Source organism: Lagenorhynchus albirostris, chromosome 2, assembly GCF_949774975.1.
Source record: "Lagenorhynchus albirostris chromosome 2, mLagAlb1.1, whole genome shotgun sequence".
In the NCBI taxonomy this organism is placed as follows: domain Eukaryota; kingdom Metazoa; phylum Chordata; class Mammalia; order Artiodactyla; family Delphinidae; genus Lagenorhynchus; species Lagenorhynchus albirostris.
The window spans coordinates 50,693,893-50,708,174 of record NC_083096.1 but is presented as its reverse complement, the minus strand read 5'-3'; the positions used below and the strand labels follow the sequence as shown (position 1 = coordinate 50,708,174).

Sequence of the window (14,282 nt, the reverse complement as noted above, 5' to 3'; positions counted from 1 at the left end):
CCTGCAACCTCATGGCTGAGAGGAAGGAAAGCCTTGGAGGAGGGCTTTGCACACACTAGCTGCCTCCACTAGGTGTTTGCTGAATTGAATTAGAATGAATAAAATGAGGGTGTCTCCATAAAATATTTAGGGGGTCCTGAAACTTCTGGGTGGGAGCAACTTCCTCATCCGGATGGGATTCTGCCAACCTTTCTGGGGTGTCTTCAGGACCTTCAGAAAGGGTGAAGTCAACATTGATTTCTCATACTCTTCAGAAAATAGCCCTGAATCTCTTCCGCTGCAAGGTCTGCCCAGTGGCTTCTTGTCCTGAGGCCACCAAACAGGATGGCTCCCACCTCATAGACGCTCAGTCCCTCAGCTGTCGCCGAGCCTGGTGGGGATGCACCTGTGGGCACCTCTCAGCATGGCTCTTTCCTGGCCCTAGGCCTAGAGGCGGATCTGCGCGTGCGCCTGCACGGCCAGCACCTGGCCCGGGAGCTGGTCCTGACAGCAGCCAGGGGCTACTTGGAGCTGCCCCAGCCAGACAAGGCCCTGGCTCTGTCGTTCCACGGCTGGTCTGGCACAGGCAAGAACTTCGTGGCGCGGATGCTGGCAGAGAACCTGTACCGGGACGGGCTGAGGAGCGACTGTGTCAAGGTGTTCATCGCCACGTTGCACTTTCCTCACCACAAGTATGTGGACCTGTACCAGGTGAGGCCGGCCGTGCCGGGGAGCTGGGCTAGTGGGGCCGAGCCCGGCTAAGGCTCCGGCAGCTGAGGCGCAGGCCCCCGTGCTGGGAGGGGGGCTGAAGCCAGCCCTGGGTGTGGTGGTTGGAGGACGGGGGCGCAGTTGCAAGGGAACCTGTAACCCACAGAGGCATCCACTCCACACAGATGAGGCCCTGAACATGTGGAGGAAAGAGTGATGTCCCAAACGCTATTCGTCCCGAGCTGTCGCCCTCCCAGCCATACAGGAGAGGCCAGACACTGAGCTTAACCAGAGACTTCGTGTGTTGATTTTTCTGTCACAGGAGTAGTGGAAAGGGCTCAGGAAGTGTGGAACAGAGAAAGCAAAAACTTTATCATGATCTCCCCACACAGACACCGCCACAGTTAGCATTTTGGTGTACTTCCTTCAGGCCATTCCCCTGTGCTCTTTTATGTCACTGTAATTATATTGGACAGAAAGTTGCATATCCCACTGTTTTTTTAAACAGGCTTATCGAAAGTGATTTTTCCATGTCTTCCCCAAACTACTCATTATATGTCAACAAGTGGAGAGCAGAAAGTGTCTCTGCTGCTCTGCTATTTTGGGTTTCATTCAGACATGTTAGCCAGACGATGACCAGACCCCACTGCAGCATGACAGAGGTGGTTGTGTCTACGTTTGGCTTTTAGTTCCAATATTTGTAGTGTGTTAACCTGGGAAGATTATGTAAGCCTTTGAGGACAGATTGCCTGGCAATCTTTCAGTGCAGCCCGGGAGGGCAGGGGTAGGCTAATGTGTTCTAAGGGCAGGCAGCTGGTCAGCCGGGCCTTCCCAGAAAGAACTGGCTGGCTTTGCAGTAAAACAGCTGTGAATCTCAGCTTCCTCGCTGTGAAAATCACTCTCATCCCTGCCCATCCTCTCACACACACTATGGGGAGATGGGGCTGAAGTCAGAATCCAGGAAGGCTAGAGGTGGATGGTGAGTGTGGGCTCTGCTAAAACACCCCACCCTGGGGCAGGAGCTGGCCCTGTTCTCCTGAACCCTGTAGAGCAGCATCTTTTCACTAGAGGGCTTACAATCCTGCCTGGGGTGGGGAACCCCAGTTTTGAGTTGGCTGGGTCCCAAACAGGTCCTCCCCTGGGTTCTTCCCCGAGAGCCCAGCCTGGTGCCAGCGGTGCTCTGCTTGTGGGAGTTCAAGACGGCACCTGTGGGCATTCAAGCCTATCTCTGCCTGTCACCCCCCTGTGAGAGCCTGAATCCTATCCCTGGGGAGGGTGAGTTAGGGTTAGTTCTGGGATGGAACCTCATCCTGAAGGGGAGGGAGCATGGCTGGGGCCACTTCCCAAAGGCCCTCTCCCTTTCCCCAGGCTGGCTCCACCTAGTTGGCTTTCAAACCTCAGGGCTCAGGAGAATCACCTGGGAAGCTCATTAGAGGCAGATGCCCTAGCTCCACCCCCAGAGGTTTGGATTGGTGGTTCTGCGGTGGAAGCCAGCTCCAGGTGATCCATTGCAGGCGCCCTGGGGAAGCCAGTGCCTCACCAGGGCCCGCGGGGGTAGAAGGTGCCTCCCACTGCACCTCAGCAGCTCCCTGTATTCTGTGCAGGAGCAGCTGGCAGGCCAGATCAGGAAGACGCAGGAGCACTGCCACCAGACCCTGTTCATTTTAGATGAGGCTGAGAAGCTGCACCCAGGACTGCTAGAGGCCCTCAGGCCACACCTGGAACGCCAGGCCCCCGAGAACCCGAGGGCCAAGTCCCCGAGAACCATCTTTCTTTTTCTCAGGTAAGGTCTGGGGAACGACAGTCAGGAGGACTGGGTGAGGGGAGGAAGAACCCTGTCCAGGCGCTGTGTGTGCCAGGCCTGGGAGCTGTTACTTGGCCTGTAAGCCGGCGGTGGAGGGCTTCCACGCTTTTCTAGGCTGCCCACCCTTTTCCACAAGGGAGACCAACACAAACTCCGGGAGAGAAAACAGAAGCCCAGCTGACTGGGTGGCAGCAGGGACGGAGAGCCTTAGGTCTCCCTGCTCCTGCCTTGATTCTGCCAAGCACTTCTGAAGGACTCTGACGTCCCCTCCCCCAGCACAGGCCAGCTAACTAGCTCCCAGGACCAGCCTGGGGAGGACAAGCTGTCCCTCATCTGACCTCCTCCGTGGTTCTCTTAAGATGGGGAGGCTCCCCTCAGACTCCCCAGTTAGTACATAGCCTCCTGAGAGAGGGACACTGGGAGTTCCCTCTTAGAAGGACATTAAGTGTTCTTTTTTAATTGAGGTATAATTGACATATTAGTTTCAGGTGGACAATGTGATTAGCTACTTGTTTATATTGTGAGGTGATCACAATAAGTCTAGTTAACATCTGTCACCATACTAGTTACAAAACGTTTTTGTTCTTGTGATGAGAACTTTTAATATGTACTCTCTTAACAACTTCCAAATATGCACTACAGTATTATTTACTAAAGCCACCATGCTGTACATTACATCCCCATGACTTATTTATTGAAGTTGGTACAGTATTTGTCTCATTCATCTTTCTCTGTCTGACCTATTTCACTCAGCATAATGCCTTCAAGGTCCATCCATGTTGTTGCAAATAGCAAGGTTTCCTTCTTTTTTATGGCTGAATAATATTCCATTATATATATGTGTGTGTGTGTGTGTGTATGTATGTATGTATACACACACACACATTTTTTTCTATATCCATTCATCTGTTGATGGACACAGGTTATTTCTTATCTTGGCTATTGTGAATAATGTTACAGTGAACATAGGAGTGCAGATATCTTTTCAAGTTAGTGTTTTCATTATCTTTGGATAAATGCCCAGAAGTGGAATTGCTGGATCATATGGTAGTTGTATTTTTAATTTTTTGAGGAACCTCCATACTGTTTTCCATAGTGGTTGCACCAATTTATATTCCCACCAACAATACACAAGGGTTCCCTTTTCTCCACAGCCTTACCAACACTGGTTATTTCTTGTCTATTTAATAATAGCCATTCTAAAAGGTATGAGGTGGTATCTCATACCTGTTATGATTTCCATAATATCCCCCATGATTAGTGATGTTGAGCACCTTTTGTCTACCTGTTGGCTACTTGTATGTCTTCTTTGGAAAAATGTCAATTCAGATCTGCCCATTTTTTAATTGGACTATTTTTTTGCTATTGAGTTGTATGAGTTCTTTATATGTTTTGGATACTAACCCGTTATCAGATATATGATTTGCAAATATTTTCTCCCATTTAGTAGGTTGCTGTTTTATTATTTATTTATTTATTTGGCCACACTGGGTCTTAGTTGTGCCACACAGGATCTTTGTTGCTGTGTGCGGGATCTTTAGGTGTGGCATGCGGGCCCTTTTAGTTGTGGCATGCAGGCTATTAGTTGCAGCATGTGGGATCAAGTTCCCTGACCAGGGATCGAACCTGGGCCCCCTACATTGAGAACGCAGAGTCTTAACCACTGGACCTCAGCGAAGTCCCTGCCTTTTTGTATTGTTGATGGTTTCCTTTGCTGTGCAGGAGCTTTTTGGTTTGATGTAGTCCCACTTGTTTATTTTTGATTTTGTTGCCTTAGCTTTTGGTGTCAAATCCAAAAAATATTTGCTAAGACCAATGTGAAGTAACTTACCACCTATGTTTTCCTCTAGGAATTTCATAGTTTCAGGTCTTAAGTTCAAGTCTTTAATCCATTTTTAAAAACTTTTTTAAGTTTTTAAAGGCCCCCCCAAAAATAAAAAATACCAAATGTATGAAATCTCAGTTATGTGTGAGCATGGGCTGATTAGTCATTAGTCCATCAAGATGTCTTATTTAAGAGGAACAAGTAGGCGATTTTAAGTTAAAATGGTCCTGAAGTAAGAACCAGATGTCTTATAAAGATCACCGTTAGCTACCCCCACGGAGTATGGGCCCCGTGCGAGAAGAGGGATCCCTGCCGAGCGGGTTGCTGGTTTCACGCGGCATGGTGATTAAGCTCGTGATCTAATGGAGCGGCCATAGGATATAATGGAAATAAAATTGTTAGGGGACATATGATATGTACGAGTATGCATATTATGTAATATGTAAAATTAATGAAATTTAATACGAGCTTTAACTTACCGTATGGAAAATAAATGAATGCACAATAACACATAGCATGTACATATGAATATTTACAAGGAGAGACTAAAATATTAATATGCATGTGTATATGTGTATGTGATATGTACAATAAAATGTTTTTGAAACAGATTACTTTTAATACTGACATAGTACTGTAGTGTTATGGTAACTCTACAATAAGCTTTTTCAAGGAATAGTTTATGTAGAATTCCAGCTTTGGGTGTTGGTGGTGAGGTTTAATGTCTCTTCCTTGAGTCTTAGGGAGGAATGGGGTTCTCCTTTTCCGGTTTACAAGACCGGGGTATTTTGTTATACTATGAAGACTCTTCATTTTAAGAGTTTATTTTCAATAAGGCTGATTGTTGGTATTAGCACTAAGATTAGGAGAAAGTATAGGATAGATGCTAATTGGCCTACGATGATGTATGGGTGTTCTACAGGTTGGCCTCCGATTCATGTTAAGGTTAGGAGGTCTGCGATTAGAGTTCAAAATAAGAGTTGGCTAAAGGGTCGGAATATTATATTTCGTTGTTTGGATGTTTGAAGTATTGGAATAAAGATTAGGATGAGGATGGAAAGTAGTAGTGCTAGTACTCCTCCTAGTTTATTGGGAATTGATCGTAAGATTGCGTATGCAAATAGGAAGTATCATTCTGGTTTGATGTGTGCAGGGGTGCTTAGTGGATTTGCTGGGGTATAGTTATCGGGGTCTCCTAATAGGTCAGGTGTGAATAGAGTTAGTGCTAGCAGGGTTAGGATTAATAGTAAAGCGCCTAGGATGTCTTTGATTGTGTAGTAGGGGTGGAATGGGATTATATCTATGTTGGATGGGATTCCTGTGGGGTTATTGGATCCTGTTTCGTGTAGGAATAGCAGGTGAACAGCTACTAATGCTGTGATGATGAATGGGAGGATAAAGTGGAAAGCGAAGAAACGTGTTAGTGTTGCTTTATCTACGGAAAATCCACCTCAGATTCATTCTACTAAGGTAGTGCCAATGTAAGGGATTGCTGATAGGAGGTTAGTGATAATGGTTGCGCCTCAGAATGATATTTGTCCTCAGGGTAGGACATAGCCTACGAATGCAGTAGCTATAACTGTTAATAGTAGGAGTACGCCAATGTTTCATGTTTCTTGGAATATATGAGAGCCATAGTATAGGCCGCGTCTGATGTGGGCGTAAAGGCAGATGAAGAATATAGAGGCTCCATTTGCGTGTAAATATCGAATGAGTCAACCGTAGTTAACGTCTCGACAGATGTGTGCGACTGATGAAAAGGCAGTTGAGGTGTCTGGCGTGTAGTGTATTGCTAGGAATAAACCTGTTAGGATTTGTATGATTAGGCAGAGGCCTAGTAGGGAGCCAAAGTTTCATCATGAGGAGATGTTAGATGGAGTGGGAAGATCAATAAATGCGTCATTGAGAATTTTTATTAGTGGGTGTGTTTTTCGGATGTTGGTCATTAAGGTTCTTGTAGTTGAATTACAACGATGATTTTTCATGTCATTGGTCGTGGTTGGAGTCCATGTGAGAATAATGGCAATATATATTGTTTTTATTATGAGCACTATTTTTGTAATTAGTCTTGTGGGGGTTTCTTCAAAGCCTTCACCTGTTTATGGTGGTTTAGGGTTGATTGTGGGTGGTGCTATGGGATGTGGAATTGTTTTTAGTTTTGGGGGTTCGTTTTTAGGTCTAATAGTATTTTTGATTTATTTGGGAAGAATGTTAGTTGTGTTTGGTTATACAACGGCTATAGCTACTGAGCAGTATCCTGAGGTTTGGGTTTCTAATAAAGTTGTACTAGGGGGATTTCTTTTAGGTTTGGTGGTAGAATTTTTAGTGGTGTTGTATGTTTTAGAGGGTGGAAAAGTGAATGTTGTGTTTGAGTTTAATGGGTTAGGGGATTGAGTCATTTATGATACAGGGGATTCTGGATTTTTTAGTGAGGAAGCTATAGGGATTGCTGCATTGTATAGTTACGGCACTTGGTTGGTTGTTGTTACTGGATGGTCTTTGTTTATTGGTGTGGTGGTTATTATGGAGATTACTCGGGGTAATTAAATAGTAGCATGCTAAGGGTTATAGTGATGAGGAAAGATAGGAAGTAGAGTTTGATAAGGCCTTTTTGGTTTGAAGTTAGTGTGGAGGCCTTTAGTTGAATGAGAGCTATAGTTTTTGGTAGAATGGTTTCTGTTCAGGCTAGGTCTAGCAAGGAGGTTGCAAATTTCTGGCTCATTGTTAGGACTAGGTGAGGGGGTAAGCGATGTATAATTGTAGGGAAATAACCTAGCAGGGTAGAGAATTTAGTAGAGTCTGATGGATAGGGATACTTTAGGTTTTTTGAGTAGGTGTTAATTTCGAATGCGAGAATAAAGCCTAGGGTTGTTACTATAAGGGCTGTTAGTTTTAGGTATAAAGGTATAGTTATTAGAGGGGTAGTTATTGGGGGTATACTGTTGGAGAGGATAAATCCGGCGAAGATGCTTCCGATTAATAGGCGTTTAATAGGGTTAATTAGTATGGGGTTAGTTTCGTTAATGTTTATGAGAGGAGGGAAGCGAGGTTGTTCTAGTAAAGTAAAGAAAATAATGCGAGTGCTGTAAATAGCTGTTAGGGAGGTGGCGATTAGTGTTAGTAGTAGGGCTCAGGCGTTGGTGTAAGACGAAGTGGCGGCTTCAATGATGAGGTCTTTAGAGTAGAATCCTGTGAGAAACGGTATTCCTGTTAGTGCGAAGCAGCCGATGATTAGGGCAGTTGTGGTGAAGGGAAGGATTTTGTATAGTCCTCCTATCTTTCGAATGTCCTGTTCATTGTTTAGATTGTGAATGATGGAGCCAGAACATAGGAATAACATAGCTTTGAAGAAAGCATGTGTACAAATGTGCAGGAATGCTAGGTGTGGTTGGTTGAGGCCTAATGTCACTATTATTAGGCCAAGTTGACTGGAGGTGGAAAAAGCAATGATTTTTTTGATATAATTTTGGGTTAAGGCACAGATAGCTGTGAATAGGGTGGGGAGGGCACCTAGAGAAAGTATTATTGTTTGAATAAATTTGTTATTATCTGTTAGAGGGTAGAAGCGGATAAGTAGGAAAATTCCCGCTACGACTATTGTGCTTGAATGGAGTAGGGCTGAAACTGGAGTGGGACCTTCTATTGCTGAGGGTAGTCAGGGGTGTAGACCAAATTGGGCTGATTTTCCAGCTGCGGCTAGTGTGAGTCCTACAAGAGGGAGGATTGGGGGATTTTGGTTGAGTGTGAAGATTTGTTGTAAGTCTCATGCATTTGTATTATGTAGGAATCAGGCTATGGACAGAAGGAATCCAATGTCTCCGATACGATTATATAGGATTGCTTGAAGAGCGGCTGTATTAGTGTCTGTTCGTCCGAATCATCAGCCAATTAATAGGAAAGATATAATTCCTACTCCCTCTTATCCGATAAATAATTGGAAGAGGTTGTTAGCTGTGACGAGGATAAGTATGGTAATGAGGAAGATAAGTAGATATTTGAAGAATTGGTTGATGTGAGGGTCGGAGTGCATGTATCATATTGAAAATTCTATGATAGACCATGTAATGAATAGTGCTATGGGCATAAATATAAGTGAAAAGTAGTCTATTTTAAAGCTGAGTGTTAGTTTAAGGGTATGGATAGTAATTCAGTGTCAGTTTGAGATGAGTATTTCTTGATTTGTGTGGATAAATATTATTATTGGGATCAGGCTGGTGATGAAAGCAAAGAGGGTTATATTTTTTACATAATGTTGGTACTTGTTGTTTTTGTAGAGGTTTGTACTAGATGCTATAACAGGGGCGATCAGTATGAGTAGTGTGAGTAGGGCGGAAGAAGTAAATAAGTTTATTACTTTTATTTGGAGTTGCACCAATTTTTTGGTTCCTAAGACCAATGGATAACTACTATCCTTTAAAAGCTTGAAAAAGCCACATTGTTAAGTGTGGAGGGCATGAATTAGCAGTTCTTGCAATACTTTTTCGGTAAGTAAGAAGTTTTTGTCTTCTGTTTTTAGTTTCACAAACTAACGGTTTTTTAAAACTACACTTACAATAGAGAGGCCCTAAAATGATTTTAGGGTTTAGTGACAGGAGTAGGAGGGGGATAATGTGTAGGGCTATTAAGGTATGTTCCCGTGTAAAAGTAGGGGTAAGGTTGTTAATATGGTGTGTGTGTTTGCCGCGTTGTGTTATGATTAGTATGTATAGGGAGTAGAGGGCTGTAATTACAATATTTGTTCTTATAAGGATGATAGTGAGGTTTGATCACGAGAAAGTTGATATAATTACGAGCAGTTCTCCGATCAGGTTGATGGTAGGGGGTAGGGCGAGGTTTGTTAGGCATGCTAATAGTCATCAGGTAGCTATTAGTGGGAAAAAAATTTGTAGGCCTCGTGCTAGGATTATGGTTCGGCTATGAATACGTTCGTAGTTTGAATTTGCTAAACAGCATAATATGGAGGAGGTAAGGCCATGGGCAGTTATTAAGGCGGTAGCTCCTATGTAACTTCAAGGGGTTTGGATAAGGATAGCTGCAATGACGAGTGCTATGTGGCTGACTGAGGAGTATGCGATTAGTGATTTTAGATCTGTTTGGCGTAAACAGATAGAACTGGTTATGATTATTCCTCATAGGGATAGTACAAGGAAAGGGTAGGCTATGTGTTCTGTTAGGGGATTAAGAATTGATGTGATTCGTAGTATCCCATAGCCTCCGAGCTTTAGTAGTACAGCTGCAAGGACTGTTGAACCTGCAATGGGGGCTTCTACATGTGCTTTGGGTAATCAAAGATGTAGTCCGTAAAGGGGTATTTTTACTAGGAAGGCTATTATGCAAGCTAATCATATGAAAGTGTTAGATCAGGAAGTTGATAATGGTTGGGCTCAGTATTGTAATAATAGGAAATTTAGGGAGCCTACTGTATTTTGTAGATACGTTAGTGCTACTAGTAAGGGGAGAGATCCTATGAGTGTATAAAATAAGAGCCCTGCGTTAAGTCGTTCTGTTTGGTTGCCTCAGCGGGTAATGATAATGAGAGTAGGAATTAATGTGGCTTCAAATGTAAGATAAAACATAATTAGTTCTATAGCAGTAAAGGTTATAATTAAGAGGATTTGTAGTATAATTAGTATTGTAATGTAGAGTTTTTTTCGGGCAAGTGGTTCTTTTAGGAGGTGAGATTGGCTTGCTATTAACATCAAGGGGAGAAGTCATATTGTTAATATTAAGAGTGGTGCGGAAAGGGAGTCAGAGAAAAATGTTAAAGAGTAGTTGAGGCTGTTATCGTTAAATTGGTTAAGTAGAAGTAAGCTTGTAAAGCTGATTAGTAAACTGTGGGTTGTAGTGTTAATTCAGATAAAGTTACTTTTTGATAGTCAAGTTAAAGGTATAAGTATAATAGTAGGAATAATGAATTTTAGCATTGAAGGAGGTTAAGGTTTTGTACGTAGTCGGTACCATACGTGTTGGAAACTATGACTAATAAGGCTAGTCCAATAGCTGCTTCGCAGGCTGCAAATACTAAGAGGATGATTGGTATCATGTTGGCCAGAGTGAAGTGTGTGTTTAGGATTGTAAGGGCTGCTAGAATGAATAATGATAGTACTATGCCTTCTAAGCATAGTAATGCAGATATTAGGTGGGATCGGTATATTAATAAACCTGTGAGGGATACTGTAAAGGCAATTAAAATGTTAATGTGGACTGGAGACATTTGGTACTTGTGAGTTTAGATCACAGTCTAGTGGGTCGAAACCACTTGTTTTATTTTAAACTAAGTATCATATTTATCTCATTCTAGGCCTTTTTGGGTTCATTCATAGGCTAGGCTAGCTGCCAGTAGGGAGATTAGGAATAGGGCCATGAGGAGTATTGTTGTTAGGTTATTTGTTTGGATTGCTCAAGGTAAGGGGAGTAGGAGAGCGATTTCTAGGTCAAAGAGGAGGAAAGTAATTGCTACTAGGAAAAATTTTATGGAAAAGGGTAGACGAGCAGATCCTATTGGGTCAAAGCCACATTCGTAAGGGCTGGTTTTTTCTGCATAGACGTTTAGTTGGGGGAGTCAAAAAGCGATAAGTATGAGTAGTAAGGCTAGGGTTGTATTCGTCAGTAACGTTAATAGAAGGTTTATTGTTCTTTTTCGGGGTGTACCGAAACTAACTGATTGGAAGTCAGTTGTACTTGTTAATACTAAAAGGACTATGAACCTCATCAGTAGATTGATACATAGAGGAATAATCATACAACGTCTACGAAATGTCAGTATCAAGCAGCAGCTTCGAAGCCAAAGTGGTGATTTGATGTAAAGTGGAATATTATTTGGCATATAAAGCAGACGATAAGGAAAGTGGATCCGATGATGACGTGTAGTCCATGGAAGCCTGTGGCTACGAAGAAGGTAGAGCTATAGACTCCGTCTGAGATTGTAAATGGGGCTTCATAGTATTCTGATGCTTCAAGTAGGGTGAAATAAAGGCCAAGTATGATTGTGATGAGAAGAGCTTGGAGTATATGTTTGCGGTCGCCTTCTATGAGACTATGATGGGCTCAAGTGATAGATACACCGGAAGCTAATAGTACGGAGGTATTGAGGAGTGGGACTTCTAGTGGATTTAGAGGGTGGATACCCGTTGGTGGTCAGGAGCCTCCTAATTCAGGAGTAGGGGCGAGGCTTGAATGGTAAAAGGCTCAGAAGAAGCCTGTAAAGAATAGGACTTCTGATAAGATAAATAAGATTATACCATATCGAAGTCCTTTTTGAACGGTTGGTGTGTGGTGGCCTTGGAAGGTGCTTTCTCGGACAATATCTCGTCATCATTGGTATATTGTTAGGGTATTTGTCAAAAAGCTTAAAGTCAGTAAGATTATTGAGTTGAAGTGGAATCATATGATTAGGCCTGATGTTATAAGAAATGCTGAGAGAGCTCCTGTAAGTGGTCAAGGACTGGGGTTTACTATATGATAGGAGTGGGTTTGGTGGGTCATTATGTATTGTCCTGCAAGTATAGGCTCACTAGTAAGGTGAATACGTAGACTTGGATTAGGGCTACGGCGAATTCGAGGATGACTAATAGAATGAGGATGGTAAATGTGATGAGGGCTGTGAATAGACTAATATTTATTAATGCAAGAGTTGCACTTCCGATTAGGTGTAGTAATAGGTGACCTGCTGTAATGTTAGCTGTTAGCCGTACTGCTAGAGCTAAAGGTTGAATAAATAGGCTAATAGTTTCGATTATCACTAATATAGGGATTAGGAAGGTGGGTGTGCCTAGTGGTAAAAGGTGGGCTAGGGATATTTTTATCTTGTTACGGAAACCGATTATGACAGTGCCAGCTCATAATGGAATAGCTATGCCTAAATTTATAGAGAGTTGAGTAGTAGGTGTAAATGAGTGGGGTAATATTCCAAGAAGATTTGTGGAAGCGATGAATAGGAAAAGTGAGATAAGTATTAGAGATCAGGTTTGTCCTTTGAGGCTGTGTGTAACTATCAGTTGCTTTGATGTGAGTTTGGTTAGTCATTGTTGGATAGCGATTATACGGTTATTGATTAATCGATTTGGTGTTGGGAATAGTATGGTGGGAAATATAATAATTAGAGTAGTGATAGGAATACCTAGTATAATCGGGATTATGAAAGGGGCAAATAGATTTTCGTTCATGTGTGATTTCAAGGGGTTTGTTGTTTTTGTAATTTAGTGCACATTGGTTTGGGGGAAAGAGAATAAAAATGCTTTGAGATTTTTAGTTGAAGTAATGTGAAGAGGGTAAAGATCATAGAGAGAATGGTAAGGAGTCATGTTGATGTATCTAGTTGTGGCATATCATTAAGGGGAGTTTATAACTCTCAATCTTTAACTTAAAAGGTTAACGCTAGTTTAGCTTCTTAATGAAATTATAATATGGATGCAGATCATTTTTCAAAGTCCTCTAAGGGTACTAATTCGAGAACGATTGGCATAAAGCTGTGATTTGAGCCACAGATTTCTGAACATTGTCCATAGAACAGGCCAGGTCGTGTTGATATTAGGGTTGTTTGGTTTAGGCGTCCAGGAATTGCATCTGTTTTTAGACCTAGGGAAGGAACAGCTCATGAGTGTAGTACATCTTCTGAGGAAACTAGTATTCGGATTGTTATTTGTATGGGTAGGACCATTCGATTATCTACTTCTAGCAATCGTAGTTCTCTTGGTTTTAGGTCCGAGGTTGGAATCATGTATGAGTCAAAATTTAGGTCTTCGTAGTCGGTATATTCATAGCTTCAGTATCATTGATGTCCTATTGTTTTTACGGTAAGGGAGGGATTGTTAATTTCGTCTATTATGTAGAGAATTCGTAGAGAAGGTAGGGCGATTATAATTAAGATAATGGCTGGGAGGACAGTTCAAATAGTTTCTACTTCTTGAGCGTCTATTGTACTAGTGTGTGTTAATTTGGTTGTAAGTATCAGTGTAATAATATAGAGGACTAGGGAGCTAATTAGGAAAACAATCATTAATGCGTGGTCATGAAACTGTAGGAGTTCTTCTATAACAGGTGATGCTGCGTCTTGTAAGCCTAGTTAGAAGGGGTATGCCATGGAGATATACAGGATTTTCACTTGTGATTTAACTTTGACAAAGTTACGTAAGACTTTACTAATATCTCGCTCATAAAGAAAGACATAATGGTTATGATGTTGGCTTGAAACCGATTAGAGGGGGTTCGATTCCTTCCTTTCTTGAATATTTTAGGTTGACATATACCGGTTCCTCAAATGTGTGGTATGGTGGAGGACATCCGTTTAGTCATTCAAGGTTTGTGGAGGTGAGGTCTACTGCTAATACTTCCCGTTTAGATGCGAATGCTTCTCAGATAATGAAGATTATCAGTATGACTGCTGTCAGTGAGATAAAGGAGCCTATTGATGAGATGGTATTTCATGTTGTGTAGGCATCTGGATAGTCGGAGTATCGGCGAGGTATTCCAGATAGGCCTAGGAAGTGTTGTGGGAAGAATGTCATATTTACACCTACGAATATAATTATGAATTGGATTTTTGTTCATGTTGGGTTAAGTGTATAGCCTGAAAATAGTGGAAATCAGTGGACGAAACCTCCTATAATGGCAAAGACAGCTCCTATTGAAAGCACGTAGTGAAAATGGGCAACCACATAATAGGTGTCGTGGAGAATGATGTCTAGGGATGAGTTAGCCAGGATAATACCGGTTAAACCTCCTACTGTGAATAAGAAAATAAAGCCTAAAGCTCATATTAGGGCGGGAGATCATTTAATACTTCCTCCGTGAAGTGTTGCCAGTCAGTTGAAGACTTTTACTCCTGTAGAAATTGCAATAATTATAGTGGCTGATGTAAAGTATGCTCGTGTATCTACGTCTGTTCCAACTGTAAATATATGATGAGCTCATACAATAAAACCCAGGAAACCAATAGAAACTATAGCTCATACTATTCCCATATAC

The 14,282-nt window shown here is 42.3% G+C and overlaps 1 protein-coding gene and 4 pseudogenes across 1 annotated transcript in view; 1 reads left to right on the top strand and 4 right to left on the bottom strand.

Moving 5' to 3' along the window:
- Positions 1–14,282, top strand: part of TOR3A (torsin family 3 member A) — a 37,747-nt gene that overhangs the window by 1,722 nt on the left and 21,743 nt on the right. Inside the window, exons 3-4 of the mRNA XM_060132580.1 lie at positions 425–690; positions 2,292–2,470. Of these exons, the coding sequence (XP_059988563.1) occupies positions 425–690; positions 2,292–2,470 (445 nt within the window). The remainder of the gene's footprint in view (positions 1–424; positions 691–2,291; positions 2,471–14,282) is intronic.
- Positions 5,123–6,423, bottom strand: LOC132510420 (cytochrome b-like; annotated as a pseudogene).
- On the bottom strand, positions 6,262–10,359 carry LOC132516428 (NADH-ubiquinone oxidoreductase chain 5-like; annotated as a pseudogene).
- LOC132510426 (ATP synthase subunit a-like) lies at positions 8,869–12,620 on the bottom strand (annotated as a pseudogene).
- LOC132510434 (cytochrome c oxidase subunit 2-like) lies at positions 9,792–14,124 on the bottom strand (annotated as a pseudogene).